Here is a 17,144-nt window from a genome sequence, read left to right as displayed (position 1 = left end):
ACTGACACTGTCAAAGGAAGAGTAGCTCATCTGGATCCTTCTGTAGTCATCCATTTAAATGAGGTAATAACAGCTCAAGTCAGTGGAAAACCAAACTAATCCAGTCATCTTCAACAGGACGGTGACAGTACACTGACTTTCACTGACTGTGCTGTGTGATCTCAGTGACTGCTGTTGTTGCTGAAGAGATGACTTTTCCAGCACTGGTGCACTGCTCCTCCCTGTCCTCAGTTTGGGCTGAGCGATTTTGGTTCGGTTTGAAGCTGTCTCATAGAGCAGACAAGGGGGGAGGTCAAAGGTCACAGGCTCCCGCACCTGCCCTGCCCCACCCCTAGGCCTCTCCAGCCTGGCAGTAGGTGATCAGTTCGTAGGTCAGGACGCTGCTCGGTAGTCTTTCGGGCTGTTCACGGATTCAGCTTTCACTTCTCTCCCACACAGGAAAAGCTCTTGTTCTTTCCAGTATGCTGACGCCCACAAGAGCATGGAGGGCCCCTTCCGGTTTTGGAAAGATCAATATGTCACATATCAGGAGTCCACCATGATATCCCCCCTCTTCACTGTGTGAGGGAGCGGGGGTGTGGGACAGGAGAAGGGTGCAGGAAGCCGCCGATGGCTCCGAACACTGACGGGACAGAGACCGCGGGGCCGAGAGCAGGAGGGGGTGGGGGGACGCTGGGCAGGGAGAAAGGCTCCAGCTGCAGCTGGTAGAAGCCGGGGCCCAGGAGCTCAGGGGGAGGGGCTTGGCTGCAGGGAGCCAGAGGGGTTTCTATTGGATCCGGTGTGGGAGGGGCAGCAGGAGGGATGGGGCAGTGGGGTGGGCTGGGACAGGTTGATCTAGGCCCCTGGGAGTCCTCTTGAGCGGGAAAGCTGGTCAGCTTGAACAGGGCCTCCCTGGGTGGGCCTGCTTCAGCAGCCACACACTGCTCCAATTCCGGCCCCCTGAGCTCTGCATCTGCATTTGACAGGGACACACACAGCGTTACTCTAAAACACCATGAGCACTGTGACCGCCATGATTTCAAACCAGCCATGGGCACTGTGACTGCCATGCTTTCAAACCAACCATGAGCGCTGTAACTGCCATGATTTAAAAAAAAAAAAGGGCACTGTGACTGCCATGATCTCAAACAAACCATGAGGATGGCAAATGCCATGATTCTGGTCTTTTCAATTCTGCAACAGTTCTGCACAGCAGGGCTTTACAATACTGTGACCAGGCACTGTGTCACACAGTAATTAAGCTTACAGAGACTGGAATAGCCCCACAGCCACTTTTGCTCAAGACTGCGAGGGATCCTGCCAGTGGGTATGTCCCCGCTGCCAGGGCCACTCTCGCTGACGTTTACCTGCCAAGCCCGGCCATGTTTGTGCCACCTGTGAGGAGTGACCTCAGGGCTTTAAGTGAAAGCGGGGCGTTCGTCTCCAGCGGGGAGCACGCTTCTGCCCCTCCTCTTCAGGGGACACACGTCAACAAATAAATGAACGGACAGGGGGATGACACAAAACATAAAGACACAAACAAAAATTGGTAAAAAAAAGACACAGATGTAGGAACAGACACATCAAACAGCACTGTAAAACATCATGTAATGTGAATGGAAAAAATGTGAATAAACTGAAAAGAAATTTATTAAAACACAGCAAAGAAATTAAGAGTATCATAAAATAACAATAAGAAATGGGATTCCACTATTAATTTGATTCTCCACAATCTGGGCCTGCCTATGACTGGTGACTGACCCTAACCACTTCAGTCACAAACACAATGGAACAAAAATTATGGAACACAATACTACACTCAAGACTGAAAACAGACACAGTTCTGGAACAAGGAATCTGCTGGTGAAGCCTAGGCTTGGGGGTGTAATGGGCTGCCTATAGCCCACTGAAGTATAAATACACCCCGATAATAGGTTTTTTGCAGTATCTGACAAAGGAATTTTTTTCCCGCCCAAACATGCCCCCTAAAATGACCCCGATGACGTACACAGATAGTATAATTAATCCCAGTCATGGCTGGCTGGCTGTATAAGCCCACATACTTAAGGTCAGCCCAGTCACGCTGGGACAAAAGTTTTACATACTCATTTTTAAACAACATACTAATATATGTTATTTTAGGGCATGTAGCTGTTTTGTTACTTCAAAAAACATTTTTTACTGATCGTAGTCACATACTGGTATTCAAATATTTTTGTTACATTTTCTACTTCTTTCTTTTAGCACTTAACTAAATGACGTAATGTAATGTCATTTTGTTTGTCTCTTTTATAAATATTAAAGTACTAGGAATTCACCAAAATGTTTTTTATGACTTCCTTCTAAAACCATGGTACATCTTAAAAAATGGTGCGCACGGTTTTTAATACAATGGCAAATAAAGTAATTTAATAGAAAGACCCTAGTGAAAAATCAGCGTACGTGAGTTGTACTTGATAAAATGTTCAGAGATGTTCACTGACACTAAATATTCGATCTACACTTGCAGTATTCCATTGCTAACTCAGGACTACATTTCTGCTCGAGCCCAAGAGAGAGACTGATGCCTTCATGTTCTTCCTCTGTGATTCACAGTGATCTGCTGTTTGACTAGGCTGCATGTGTTTGTCCTTATAGGGTGTCCCCAAGCCATTCAAATGGCCTGGGGTTGTTCCCTGAGAAGATAAAACCCACAGAAAGTATGTGGGATATGGTATCCTGTTTGATGCAGTTAATATTTCTAAGTCTGCCTGGAGAGAGTTGCTGGCTACATCCCAGATGTGCATTTTGACTCACTTGCTCTAAGCACTTCCCTTAAAAAAACGACACATGATCTCATGGTTGAAGTTGTCCCAAAGAGGTAAAGAGGCTTTTCATTTGACCTTAGTTGCAAATGACAGGCCTTGCTTCAAACCTGAGCTATGTGGCTTAGCCTGCATTCAAAGCGAACATCTCGCTGACTGAGCCACTTGGGACAAAACTATTTGTACCCTGTATTTTTATCCATTTTTATCCTAAAGAGGCTGAGTGGGTAAGCCTGGGTGACACAGCTCCCATGGTGGTGTACCTCGTGTGTGCAGGTCCAAAGCGTTGGGAGGGGACGGGAGGCGGAGCCGTTTGGTGGGCACAGGTCCTGAAGGCAGAGTGCGTGGGAGACTGCCCCCTTCCGCCTCCTGTCCATCACCGTCCTGCTCTCCATCCTCCCTGTGGGACAGAAACACACCCGTCCCTCAAATTAAGCACACGACAACCATGTCCAATCAAACGCAACCATCATTCAAAGTAATAACAGGACCACCACATCAAAACAAAACACCCTTTCCACACATGTACACATGACCACCACATCCTCTGTCAACAAGCCCATGTCAGCATCCACTAGCTAACATGAGTGCAAATTTGAGAACAACAAACATGAATGACCATGTGAAAGAGTTCCCAGGGGCAGACAAGACTAGCTGTGATGAGTCATGTTTCATCACAAGCATAAACTGTTGACAAAAAAAAGTTTCATCAAGCATGATGAAAACCACGAAAGGGATCAGTGCGCTTTGACTTCCTTCCTGTTCTGTCTGGACGTGGATTCACTCACATGGTCCCTGACTGCAGGCTGTACTTCCTGCGGCCCAGTTTAGTGGTCTGCAGAGTGAAGTATTCGTGTCGGTCTGACTTCTTCCACATGTAATAGTACTCCACGCACTCTCCCACAGAGCGTGTGCGGACCTGCACAGGACAGTAGGCTGTTATTTATGGACAGCTTGAATCACTGAACCATTCAGCGTTTTCCATACAAAAAAGTACAGCAGCAAAAAGCTCACAAATTACATTGCATCACATGTGACACTGAGGTTACTGAGACTCTTCAATTCAGGTTCTTACGGTCATGGTGTCTTTAAGAAATTGTCAATGTAATATTTAATTCTCTGTGTAAACAAGGTGGCCAGCATGCATCAAATCAGCTCAGACTCCTGTGGTTGTACTCTCAGCCTGGGAATATGAGGGAGTCCCTTACAGCTGTGTGTTGGGGGCAGTTGCTTATTTTGTCATTTGTATTTCCTTGTGTAATGGAACAAGACACAGGCAGTGACATGTCCAGCTTGTGAGCTTTCTGCTTTCCTCAAACTCCTCCCCAACACCCCCCACACATCCGCCTACACCCTCCCACACACACATTTCCCTCCTCTCATGCTACTTTTCATTTGCTTAGTAGCCGCTCTTCTGCAGAGCAACTTACATGGCTTTCAATTTTGACATGTGACATCCACTTACACAGCTATACATTTAATGCAGTGATTGGGTTAACCACCAAATGTTGTGATACAAGCCCTGTTCCTGACTACTGTACTATACTGCACACACCCCCAACACCCTCAACACAATTACCACAACTCCCAAAAAACCTTATATTCCTTCTGCACCACCAGCATATCCCTTACGCCATCCTACACTCTACAACATCTTTTATACCTACCCAACACATCCCCCAAAACCCCCCAACATAACCCTTACATATCCCTACACCGCCCCCCCCCCCCAACACATCTGCTATACCCCCACCCATAAAACATCCATGACACCACCCCTTAAACACATCCCGAACACACCCTACACTTCCTCAGTATCTCTCCAAAACCTTCCGCACCTTCCCAGCACAGGCAGTTGTGGGTAACACACCTTGTTTGCTTGGATGAGGTGGAAGTTCTTCCCGTAGACTCGATACCCGTGTTCGAAATTTCGGCACTCTTCTTCGCTCCACGCACACAGCTCCTCTGTGGAGAGAACAGCTCTGTCAGGAGGGTGGGAGGGACCAGTCTGGGGACCAGGTGCACCCCCCCACCCCCCAACCTGTGAACGTAGCAGGCAGCTGAGCAGCGTTTTGGTGCGTCTGTTTGGATGGGCAATTCAGTCTTACCTCTGAACACTTTGACATTGAAACGTAGCCTCCTCAGGGCCTCCTCTGTGTTAAAGCGGCATTTAACCAGCTCGTACAGGGCCTGCGGTGGAGGAGGGGATACATTTCAGTCCAATTCATTTTCTGTAGTACTCTTCATTTGGATTTACATAGCTGTGCTTCGCAATGTACAGCACAAAGAAGTAATCTCAAGAATAGGATTCAATTTATTTAGTATATTCATTATAATTACAGTGCGCTTGGCTTATTAGAATAACATCCATCCAGGACAATTTGATTTTCATGAACAGCTGTTTCATAAAAGCAAATCGGCAAATCAATGGAATAAGCTTAAATTTGAAATAAAGATTTGGGAGGAGAATTTTCAGACAATCCCTACACAAATAGCAAACTGAACCCTTTCAAGAGTACAAAAATCCCACTTATCACTTCCTTTTCACATCAGCTGTTCACAGCATCCTTCCTCCAACCCATCTCCCCCCCCCTCCACTTGCCTGCTTATGCCAGGCGCAACCCCTTCATCAGACTCCAAGCAAAAGATTGGTATCCCTACACCCTCATCTACAGCAATGCTGATGTTTCTCATTGAATTAACATTCATACCTACTGAGCGGATGTTTATGTTTAGTATAACATTTTCTCATATGTAACAGCTTACACTGAAACATGACACAAAATTTCTCTGAATGTACAATATATTTATCCAATCCTTTATTAAACAAAACATTATGACTGATTAACTATGAGTGTTACTGTACACACTGCTAGCACTATGCAGGCTACAAAGCCATAGTGCAGCCAACATACTTACATAAATTCTTTCCAACATCTTTCTTTCTTTCTCTGGTAGGTGCTATGATGTTTAATGCAAAAAAAAACATTTCAAATTCTTATTACCTCCCATTAAACATGCTCACCTGCTCGTTGTCCTTGATGACGTGCCCAGGTGTAGTGGTTTCACCCCCCCACCTTTGTGCCTGCAGCAGGAAATCCTCCACAGCCTCTCCCGACAGCACCGCCGGAGCCCACAGGAGCTGATCCTCGTTCTCATAGGCTGGAGAGAGATGGGCGGGACAGTGGGCAGGTCAGGGCGTGGCACTGTGGGGTAGTGGTTAGGGAATTGGCCTTGTGGGGCACCACTGTTGCACCCTTAGGGAAGATACCAAACCTCCTCCTGTTTCAGTAAATGTCACTGATGAAAATGGATGGTAGAGAAAAATTTATGCTTTGCCAGTCACCCTGATTAAGAGCTTCTGCCAAGCAGAGACAGTACAGGAACACAAACTGTGAAGGGGAAGAACACAGGAGGGCAAGGAGTGATCAACTGTCAGAACCTTTTGACCTGATGGTATAGGAAAAGGTTCTGACATAATCAGCAACCTGAGGCCCAGTTGTTTTTTCACTGTCTTTCAGAAATGTCATGTCTTTCAGAATGAGTTACCCTTGCCAAAGTGGGAAATGGACCATGGCTCTAAAAACAGTGCGTCCAAGCTTGACTTTAGCTGTCTGTTTCTGTGTAGGAGGAGCTTTGCTTCTCCACTTCTGGTGGTATGCATGACAACTTCTCAAAACTATTCTGTCTTGCCAACTTGCTACTGGCTGAAAAAATGGCAACTTCACAGTAACATCGTAGTATTAACGAGCCCAGTAACATCGCCCTCAAGCCCTGCTGTTCCCTCTTGGCTGAGGGGCGTGAGCAAGGCCAAGACTGAGGTTGAAAGCCACGAGTTGCCCTCACTGGCAGACTCACTGAAAAACAGTATGGAAAAAGTTAACTCTTGTTCTCATTGGTAAACCACATTCAGGTTCCAGTTCAGTTCCAGCGGTGAGGGGAAAGCAGAGAGAACTACAGGACTGCAGCTCAGATGGAACTGAACAAAGGCGGCCTTGAGAGGAACCCAGAACCCGCACATGACAGAAGAGAGGTCCCTGTGAAGAAGACAAAATGAAGCTTACCTTTCTCCTCACGTGAGTAAGGGCTAAGGGCAGGGATAGCTGCCTGGTACTGCGGGCCCACCATAATGTCCTGAAAAAGAGAAATCGCCTGCCATCACTCGGGCCCTCCATGGAAATAACAAACCGCTCCCAACCGTTTTGGCCCTGCACTAAAATCGCACAAATCAATCACTGTGACTCTGATCTGGAAACCACCACAGCAGCATCCCCTCCTGTCACCCAGCTCTGTTCACCTCATAGCGCATTCACAGTAACACCCTCTGACCTTTGACCCCTCCCTATGACCCTCACCTTTCGGCCATCATTGGAGGGAACAGAGCTGCATTCTGAGTCTTCATCTGAAGAGTTGCCACAGTAGTCTCCATCCTCACCTGCTTGGGTTGAAAGATATAACTGTGCAATCAAGGACACACATAGTCAATGCAGAACACATTCCAGACAGCATTCCTAATGTGCAGGCACTACGAATGAAGCCAGGCACTGTTTATCAAATGGGACAGCACTTTACATTCTACAGACTAGCTAAAGAAATTTTTTCAGCCAGAAGTTCACTGTGCATTTAAAAAAGCTAAACTTTCAGGCTTCTACAGCTTACCTACAGGTATATTTTCTGTTACAGGGCCAGTATGGATTCTAACTTGGCTAAACCCCAACTAAAGAGTGCGGATCCATAATGAAATTGATGAATCAAAGTCAATTCCACTGTTAAAATATACGGTTCAACAATACATGCACCTAAATTTTGATGTAGAGGATACAGTTGATCATCTTTGCTTCCGCTGATACAATATCTTTGTTAAAAACCTTGGAGGCAGTCCACAGTGGTGTCACAGTGCCAGGCAGCAGACAAATGCAGGCATGCACATTGACACATACACATCTCTACAAGACAACTCATCCAACACTCCCATTTCCTTTTGCCTTCCTACAGCTCACTGAAGGCAGAAGAAAACACTAAAGTTCAATGTCAATTTCAGCCCTGGGTTCCATCACGGCGTGTTCATTACCTAGGAGGCTTAAACCTTGGTATGAGGCTCTTACATACTGATGTTTTACATATTGTAAGTGGGACCAGTGCAAGTAAATAGTCAAATTCAGTTACAAAAGGTGCAGCCATAAAATATTTATAGCTTAAGAGTCCATTCATTGTTGCCAGTAACTGAGACACTTAAATCATTACTGTAAATGATGTCTATGTTTTGTTTACACGTATCACTTATATGTATCACTCTAAAATGTATGTCTTTTTCAAAGCTATTCCTCAGACAGGAAATGGTGTCATGGCAAGAGTATGAACTCTGCCCCCCGCCACTGTCAGTGATGTGGTGACGGACAGGAAGGTGAGTGTGTCATACCTCTGAGGTGCTGTTGGAAAAGATCAGAGGCGTGAGAGGTGACAGAGGGGGTGAGGTCATCAGCCGAAGACTGCGCCTCCTCTTCCTCCTCCCCTGAGAGCAGGTCTTTAGCGATCTGATCCTGCGAAAGTAAGTTAGCCAGTGAATTAAATCACCCAATCATCAGTCAGCCCCTCCACACTATCAAATCAATGACTCATTTCACATCCAGTCTGCTGTTCATCTCTACAGAAATAACCACCGGAACACATTGACCCCAAAAAGAGATTATGCAGCCTTACACAATCTGAGATTAGTGCTAATCAAGTCATCTGGAACATGCCCTTACACAGGGCAATCCATAATGCATATAATATTAATAACACAAATATTATTTCCTTAAGTCATAATCGTCACTGAGTACAACCATATGTAACTACCTTTAACATCACCCAAAACTGTGTGCATTCGTCAACACATATGCAGTGCGGGAGGGTACATTTCCTATAGGAATTCAGCTTTGTGCCACTTCAAATGGGTTTACAAAAAGTCAGTCCATAGCAGGTTAAAATAATAACAATGCTTAATTTAACAGCCAGATACCATACACTGCATTTTCCCATTTTCCCCACCTTGCGTAACACATGCTTTAAATATTTTGTCTTTATGATGTAGGAGCGTCATTGAACTAAACATTTTTACCTTTTTTTAACATTTGCAGTTGAATATCATTAAGGAACACTGTGAGTGAAAATAAAGCATAAAATCAGGGGACAAACAGCATGCTTCTGTAGTTTCTCACCTGCCTTCACAAAATTTGAAGGTGCAAAATACTGAATGTAAATGACGATTTTGTCATTATACTACCATAATTCCATGACAAGTGCTAATTTTTACAATATTCTGTTACGCTGCCAATGAGCATTCTTGACACAGTATTTGATCAATCATATCCTGTTAGCAGAAAAACCATATTACTGACACATAAAATGTACCATTGACACATGATTGTACATAATTCTGAATAAAACTATACAACAGCTGTGAGCACTGCTCCTTGAAGTGGTGTGCAATTGCATGTAATCAGCAATCATCATTTGGTGATTCATCAATAATCATCATTTAATGACAAATTGACATGCGCAACTAAAGCATTATGTATATTATTTATAATTGCTCAACAGGTGGCTTTGCAGGTCCGGACATGCACTCATGTTAACAACAAGTAACAACAAAGTAAAGGTGACCATAACCCTTTTATTAACACTTAAGAACTTCAGCACTTCCTAAAAGACAAAATCAAGACATTTAGAGCTTTCAGTTATATGGGGTAATATGGAGCTTTTCTCAGATGGCCACATGTACATAGAATTCATCAACCTTGTAAGTGAAATTGCACATACAGCAAATAGATTCGGCCCGTCTGACATAGGTTAGATACTTCAGGACTGCAAACATGCAGACAGATCCACTGATATGATAATCATAAAGAAGTAAATGCAGAGGAATTGCTGATTCTGTCCACAGTTATATGGATATTACCAAAAAACAGCCTGGGGGCTTGTAGCAGACTGTGGAGCTCTTACCTTGTCTAGAGTCATGTCAGGCAGGCTGGCTGGCAGCTCACTGGGTTCGCCGTCCTGCTCTGAAATTCGGTCTGACACCTCGTACCCGTACAGCGCCAGCAGCTCGTCCAATGGCATCTCGCTGCCCCCCTGCAGAGTGGAAGGAGCCTCGCTTAGAGAGAGGTACCAACAGGTACCAAACGTCTGTGCTATCTAGCCCAGCACCAATTCCTCTGACATCACGTGATTAACAAAATAAACTGCTTATTTATATGGCTATCATGACCCATCCTTCCCAAGTGCTTAGAAACCTGACACCCTCCTGTCTTCTCAGGGAACATCTGAGTTTGCGTACTGAGCAAAGACATGCTTCCTTCACGTGAGGCACCCTTTGGCCTGAGCTCGGTTCAACATCTGAACACCATCCTAAACTTTTTCTGCGCTAAGGCACTGGTGACTTTATCTCATAGCTTTAATTATCTAAGCACAACATGGCCCCGCCCCATGAAAGTGACCAGATCTTACCTGTGTGGCCCCCACACTCTTCTCCAGCTCCTCTAGGGAGTTTGCCCTGAGTAACTCCCCATCCTGCAGTCCATATCCCGGGCTGAAGATCTCCGCTAGGCTTACGCTGTGTTCTGCAGAGCCCATTGAGCCAGCTGGGGGTGGGGGGGGGAGAGGAAACACACACTAAAATTTAGGGTGGGGGGTGGTTAGGTGTGTCCCTTTGGGTCCCATTATTCCCTCAATACACGTGACCTCTGCCCTGAACTCCAGGGGCAATGACTGCCAAAGCTTGGATGGAGTATTGTACGAGACAGGTAGACACTCACAGCTAATTTGATATACATTGCCAATATGTCTGACTATTTCCAAGACATAGCAACCTCTCCAAACAGTAACCCATCAAATAAAGGCTTCAAGCTACTTTTTATGCACTTCAACATGCGCTGACAAAGTAATTAACATAAACATATGTTGCAAGAAGCTATAATACATTCCAAAGCAAATACCTTTTGCAGAAGGCATGAGATTATTAATGAGAAAACACATATTTTACATCTGTTTGGGAATATGTCCACAGCAAAATTGTAACAAATCCCTAGATACATGTCCAGAAGCTTTCAGGATGAGAGGAAAGTTGCAAAATATCATAACAAAAGCAAAAGTTAGTTTTGCACTTAATCGACATACAAATAAAAAGTGTCGAAAATACATGTTGTGTGTTAAACGTAGGCAACAGTGCGAAGAGGCACGGTCATAAACCGCACAACACCACCCTATTACACTACAAAGTAAACATCCAAGGTGATAAAAAAGAAGTCCCTGCCACACGGATTTACACGCGAACTACGTTTAAAGCTAGAAAAACTTGCACAACGATATATGAATGCTGAAAATATCATCAAATGTTAATATTAATGTTCGACTTTTAAAGAAGTCTGAAAACTCCATGCTTTTTCATCAATATAAGCACGGGAACAGTCTTGGGAGCTCAATCATAGCCGGGCAGTTGAAGGCACATTCTTTCGCTCTCTTTGCTAACTCCCACCACCTGGAAGATTACCCAGGTTGCTTTCCAAAACGATCGGTGCTGAACGTTTTGGCATTCTTCTACTTTCTTGACGAGCACTGTTGCGCGAAAATGCCACTTCGCCCTCAAGAGATGCCGACATTGTCTCACATCATTAGTCGGATATCCACTAAAACAAGTTTACAAACAATCCAGCCATCACGCATGCTTATCGGTGCACACCTGGGACACTATTCAGCACCGACGCCGCATCGGTCCGCTACGCTATCATACAGCGCACTATCTGGCAGCGCGAGAATGGTGCGTGAGGAACGAGGGTAGGCTTAGAGACGGCAAATTTATCGGAGACGGTACTGCCGGCTTTTATCACCTCCGATATTACACTACGACAGCACACGCCCCGCTGCTGCCCACTGATATGATAGACAAAAACATAATCGACACCCTGTTGCGCTTCATGTCCCCCAACAGAGCGCCGCTACACGAATGCTTCTGCGTTTATGCTCTTTCTCTACCCTTCCGCTCACTTACCTCCGCCATTCCGTTCCTACGCAGACTGAGTGGAGTTGCCCGGATGTTCTAGAGGACTACTATTAGAACCGCCTGGTTTATTGGCGCAGCGTTACAGTTAAGAGATTAATGCGTGAAGGGCGGTGTGTGTTTTGTTCAGACTTAAAAACTCTTCAAAATGATCCCAGAAAGAATTATCCACGGAGAAGAATGTGAGTGTGCGAGGTATGAATAAAATAACATATTTCTTTCACTTTGTTGAGTTGCAGAATGTAGACTATATATTCGTAATCACAAGACGTTATGCATTGTATCCTTTATAATTATTAGACTATTGTAGTATACTATTGTCTCAGCTCTACAGAAAAAAAGGTTATTTTAAATGTATGTAATTTAGTTCGACAACCTCTTCCTATTATGATATGACACAATTGTTCCACAGTAGTACGTTTTCATTGGTTGTGTAACTTACGTTTTATTCAGTCATACGCAATATACACCAGTGATATCAATGCAAACAATAAAAATAATCTGCTAAGATTATGAATCATGGACGTTATTTGAAAGAAGCAAACATATTCATGGTCACAGCTGACTAAATTTATCTTGAACTTCAGATATACAAACTACACAAGCACATGACTACTGTTAAGGCATACGCGTGCAAAATTAAAGCCAGAAATTGTGTTGGCTTTTAGATGGTAATAAATTCCACTAATCATCAAACAGAACAGAAACCATGTCAAATCCCTGTTCACAATGTTGAAATGACCTAAAACAATAGTTCTCCATTGTGTTCAGGGTTTCGTTTTGAAAATCTACCTATATTATAAATAAACTCTGAATGTCTCATAAATTCCAGAAGAATGACAATTTAACCACAAATGGAACTTTGACAGTTTGAGAATCAAGCTTCTCTACAGGTGGTAAAATCGAGTCTTACACAAAAAGTGGAAAAAGACGTGGTTGTCTTGCTTCAAATGTCTCTACCTTGGTGGAAACATACAGTAAGATGTCACATCTAAGACAGTATTGCCCACAGAGCTAAGAAAAAACATTACCACTCTAATGCTGATGATAAAAAACATGTAATTTACCAAAGTCAGGTCTTACACGTGCATGTAATTTCTGTAATTAACTTTCTCAACACTTACTCACCAGGGATTTCAATACAAAATAAACTATCTCTAATTTTCATGTTCAAAACATATCTACAGCATTATGCTTTCACATATATGTGACAGTCTGGAGTAATACAGGCCAGTGAGCAACAATTAGAGTAGGCAGAGAACTGATCTTTATACTGGTAATGGTCTTAAACCTCTTTTTCATGACTAACAAGATATACAATTTAATAAAGATCACTCATCAGTAGGTAGTATTTTTCTATTCATTGTCTGTAATGCAGCGTCGTTGCCTTCATGCATTTCACATTATTTTAAATGTAACAAAAAACTTTTAAAAAGATTGATGATCAGTTTTTTTTTCTTGCTTAAAATCATTTTGGTTATACTGAAACTAAAATGATTTCATGTAAAGTCCAAAGGCAGAGTTTTGAACATGAGACACAATCAAGCAATAAGGCCTGAAGCAACAAGCTTGTCTTGAGTGCAGGCTAAGCCCAGTCTGTGGTGTCATCAGCTGCTGAGGAGCTCACAGCAGTGCAACAAACTTGCTTCATTCCACTGGAGTGGGAGTGGGTTTGTTGGCAGGGTTTCCTTTTCTTCCTGGTCTCAGGAACCCTGAAACTCATCAGATGCCTATGAGCTGTTCTGATGACTCCAGTAGAGCTGCACCTATCCACCAATCAATGCTTACTTTATTATAGTGCATCATGGGGCTTGTAGTGTGTCAGTGTATAATAAGGAACCAGATGCTAGTGGGCATTCTTTATTTAAACATGCTTCTTAATTGTGCTGCAAAACAATCTGATAAAGGCTCAACAAAATGATTTGATAAAGGTGAGTGACTGCTTCCCCAATTTGTAACCTTTACTGTGGAGATGTCATAAAGGTTGTGTCTGGATCAAAGCTGGCATTTGTGTGAGTTCCTGATTCAACAGAAAGGTACAGTGTGCATTGTTTTGGTGTGAACAGAGGCATCTGCGACCGATCTTTCACCGTCCTCCACTACACTATCGTGCTGTCTTGAACATCCAGGAATATCTGCAGCAGATGGCGGCATGACAACTTCCTCCAGTCGTGTCTACTTTGCTTTGCATTTGCGTGGCAGTGGTACGCTCAGCTCCAGGATCCGAGGCGACGCCTGGGCATTGCGGGCTGACTGGCGAACACGGAAGGGGTTGAATCCCTCGAACAGTGCCACCCTCGGTTTGGGCTGGGCTAACAGCCGCACCCGGTCGCTGACCACTGCCTCTCGTACAGGAGCCGGTACTGGCCATGACACTGGCCGGTCCAAATGGTACCCAGGATGTACAGGCTTTGGCACTGACCAGGGAGAGGAACAAGACAAGGATGGCGAAGGGAAGTAGAGAAGAGAAAGAAAAAGAAAGAGAAGTAGAAGAAAGAGAAAGAAAAATAAATGTTGGTAGAAGTAAAAGGTCAGTACGTATGCAGAGAGCAGAGGAATGGGAGTAGAGACACACAGAGAGATGGGTAAAGGGAGATACATTCCAAGTTCATTATACTGGCCTTCTAAGGGGAAACTGGCTTCTGAGCTACACAGTAATTACTTAAATATAGGCAAAGAAACAATAACCAATACATACCAACATTTTAAAGACAAACATACAAAGTATAATTGTCTCAGAAAGCTCTCACTGGAATTCTGTTTCCTCCATGCTTAGAAATGTGATTCTCTGGCATTCTGTTTTTTTGTTGTGAACATTCTCTTTTACCTCTCACTGCTAATAAATACATCTGTGTAGCATTCTCTGTTACCTCTTACTTACAGTAAATATATCCAGGTACCATTCTCTTTTACCTCTCACCAATGGTAAACACATCTAAGTAGCTGTATAAGCACCATGGGATTTACAAAATCATTTGAATATTTAGTTTCAAGTCATTTCATAATTGGTGACTCGAGACTGCTCCACTTTGTTCACAACAGACGACCACAGAAGTGTAACGAAGCCGGGCACTCACTGGCAAGGAGATGAATGCGAGCAGAGGGGGTTCGAGGCTGCAGGCCAGGCGAGGAGGACCACAACACGTTTCTGGGAGGAAGGGTTTCCACTTTCTTAGGGTGAGCTAACTGGCAGATTCGGTCAGTGGGCACTGCACTGCGTACAGCTGCACTCAGCTGCAGAAAGGTGAGTTGGGAGGGTTGGGGGTTGGTGGAGGGGGGGGGGTGGTGTAGACATTGTCTTTAAATTGCAGCGTAACCTTTTGAATGCTACATGAAATTTTGAATGCTAAATGAAATGTCCCATCTCAGATGTTTGCAATTTTAATGGCCCTTAAATGCTAACTATCCAGTTCATTTAATCTAATTACATAATCAAATTCTATAAAGAAAGAAATTCTAATTCACTATTCAACAAATAAATATTGTTAATGGATTCACTGGGTCACCACGGAGGAGGTAAATGTGTTCTCTTCTTTTAACTGGTTCCCCACTCTCCCTTTCCTTTAATGAGAGATCAACAGTTAATGTGGTATTTAACATTTTCAGCATAGAAGTGGCCATTCTCCAATCAACCAGACTTTCGAATAACACACCTTCAAGGATGCCCTTACTGCAGGCACATAGATCTGTCCAAAAAGGCAGGTCTTCTAAAGCGTTGTTGTCAAGGTTATTGACGTCATGGTCAGATCTGCCTCCTTCAGCAGTCTTGCTCTAAGCTGTTTATGCTACAGTGTACACTGTACGCACAGCCAGAGAGGATTCAAACTCCCTCCAAATTAGAACCTAACTAAACAGACATCACATTCATGGACATGATTGACTTTTCGGACACATCTGACTTTAGAATCCGCAGCCAGATCCCACGTTTGGAGATTGAAACTCAGCCCCAGGGAACACAGTGAGGGCCAAACACGACTCAGCCCCATGGAACACAATAGCACACAAAAGGCTAAGACGGCATCTGGGAAATGGAAACTAGAGCTAGCTGACTAATCACAAAAGGACAAACAAAAGCAAGACAGGAGACGGAGAGACAGCAGCACACAGAAAAAGTGTCAGGAGCGAGAAGGAATGAGTACTCACTGTGTCCAGCAGGGGGCGATCAGGCTCCCAGCCTGCAGCGGGCAGACGATGCGCGGCGAGGGAGCAAACGCGATCAGAGGCACTGGCTGTCAGTGCTGCCGCGTTCACCTCCCACATTGGAGATGGCCTGAGAACAAGACGGAGAGAGAGAGACGACAGAGCAGGAGTGAGACAGAGAGCTGCCAGAGAAGGTCAGGAATGGAGGCAGAGGAGAGTGAGTTACATAGGGTGAGATTATATTACAATACAGGTACGGAGATACCTGTTTGTGCAGAAACAAAGGGGGCTGGAGGGAGAGGGGATGGGATTATGTGAGAGGACGCGTGCAAGATACTGTGTGAGAAAAGAAGAATGCGAGATCAGAGAGAGAGATAATTCAAGGCATCCAGTGTTTCACCCTCTGCCTCCCAAAGTGTAACGCAGCCCTAATAAAGACACAATGCACTTTTCACCTGTTCTGCTGGAAACCTGGATGAAGTGTCTTTCGCTGAGTCAGATGGAACCAGCGAGGTGTGAGCTCTGCACAAAGACAAAGATAATCAAAAGCCTCACATTTGGTTTAAGAATATAATTAGTAATATCCATTATCATAAGCATGCATTGTATTGCACATGAATGTGACACTGTCAACATTCCACAGTGCATATTTATCCATTGCGGCAGGCAGGAGAAAGCCAGGAAGAAGGCAGCATTTTGGATTTACCAAAGCAGGTTGTGGATCTCTTTGATTTCTTAGGGAGTTCATCTAGCCAATATACTGAGCGACTGTGAATACAAAAAAGTAATATAATTTTAGTTAAAAGTTACACAAAACAATCAAATCACCAAAAGCACAACGACAAACATTTTGATTTAGTTACAAGAGTCAAAAGTGAGTCTCGTAAACTTGCAGGAACAACAGAGCATACTTAACATATATCAATAAGAATAATTTCAATTTTCAACCCACACAACCAATAGGAAAATTACTCTTATTATTACTATTATGCAAATACTGCATGTATCACATAAAATGCCTTGTGGATACATGATATTGTTTACTTTTCTTTTCTCTATGACCCGTAAGGATTCAACACGTCTGATACTCAACCGGTCAGGGTATTTTAGGAGGTCGGGCTTAGGTTTGGCGAGCTCTTCTATACGGGTGGCCATGGAAAACCGGCGCTCCCACTGTCGGAGAA

General features: G+C 44.0%; 2 protein-coding genes across 2 annotated transcripts; both read right to left on the bottom strand.

Moving 5' to 3' along the window:
• Nucleotides 1-554: 554 nt before the first annotated feature.
• LOC118795390 (mesoderm induction early response protein 2-like) lies at nucleotides 555-11,863 on the bottom strand. Its single transcript, XM_036553849.1, has 12 exons — nucleotides 11,812-11,863; nucleotides 10,272-10,405; nucleotides 9,768-9,896; nucleotides 8,203-8,323; nucleotides 7,139-7,218; nucleotides 6,848-6,917; nucleotides 5,809-5,945; nucleotides 4,892-4,973; nucleotides 4,654-4,748; nucleotides 3,572-3,702; nucleotides 3,047-3,183; nucleotides 555-952 (listed from the first exon to the last, which is right to left on the bottom strand). The coding sequence occupies exons 2-12, from the start codon at nucleotides 10,395-10,397 to the stop codon at nucleotides 555-557; spliced, it is 1,506 nt and encodes a 501-aa protein (XP_036409742.1). The 5' UTR covers nucleotides 10,398-10,405; nucleotides 11,812-11,863.
• Nucleotides 11,864-13,995: 2,132 nt separating this feature from the next.
• On the bottom strand, nucleotides 13,996-17,115 carry theg (theg spermatid protein). The gene is made up of 7 exons (XM_036553848.1): nucleotides 17,054-17,115; nucleotides 16,667-16,728; nucleotides 16,416-16,482; nucleotides 16,226-16,296; nucleotides 15,964-16,142; nucleotides 14,865-15,054; nucleotides 13,996-14,237 (listed from the first exon to the last, which is right to left on the bottom strand). The coding sequence occupies exons 1-7, from the start codon at nucleotides 17,113-17,115 to the stop codon at nucleotides 13,996-13,998; spliced, it is 873 nt and encodes a 290-aa protein (XP_036409741.1).
• Nucleotides 17,116-17,144: the final 29 nt, after the last annotated feature.

Source organism: Megalops cyprinoides, chromosome 20, assembly GCF_013368585.1.
Source record: "Megalops cyprinoides isolate fMegCyp1 chromosome 20, fMegCyp1.pri, whole genome shotgun sequence".
NCBI lineage: Eukaryota > Metazoa > Chordata > Actinopteri > Elopiformes > Megalopidae > Megalops > Megalops cyprinoides.
Note: the sequence above shows the minus strand (reverse complement) of the source record. Positions and strands in the feature narration are given on the sequence as shown.

What these genes read in the sequence shown, in the direction of transcription:
- LOC118795390 (XM_036553849.1), bottom strand. Translation starts at nt 10,397, where the DNA reads ATGGGCTCTGCAGAACACAGCGTAAGCCTAGCGGAGATCTTCAGCCCG. An exon ending in CTGACATGACTCTAGACAAG is followed by an intron (nt 8,324 to 9,767) that starts GTAAGAGCTCCA and finishes TTACTTTCGCAG; the next exon opens with GATCAGATCGCTAAAGACCT. An exon ending in ACCTCATCCAAGCAAACAAG is followed by an intron (nt 3,703 to 4,653) that starts GTGTGTTACCCA and finishes TGTCCTGTGCAG; the next exon opens with GTCCGCACACGCTCTGTGGG.
- theg (XM_036553848.1), bottom strand. Translation starts at nt 17,115, where the DNA reads ATGGCCACCCGTATAGAAGAGCTCGCCAAACCTAAGCCCGACCTCCTA. An exon ending in CTCCTAAAATACCCTGACCG is followed by an intron (nt 16,729 to 17,053) that starts GTTGAGTATCAG and finishes TTGTATTCACAG; the next exon opens with TCGCTCAGTATATTGGCTAG. An exon ending in TTCGTTACACTTCTGTGGTC is followed by an intron (nt 14,238 to 14,864) that starts GTCTGTTGTGAA and finishes CTCCCTGGTCAG; the next exon opens with TGCCAAAGCCTGTACATCCT.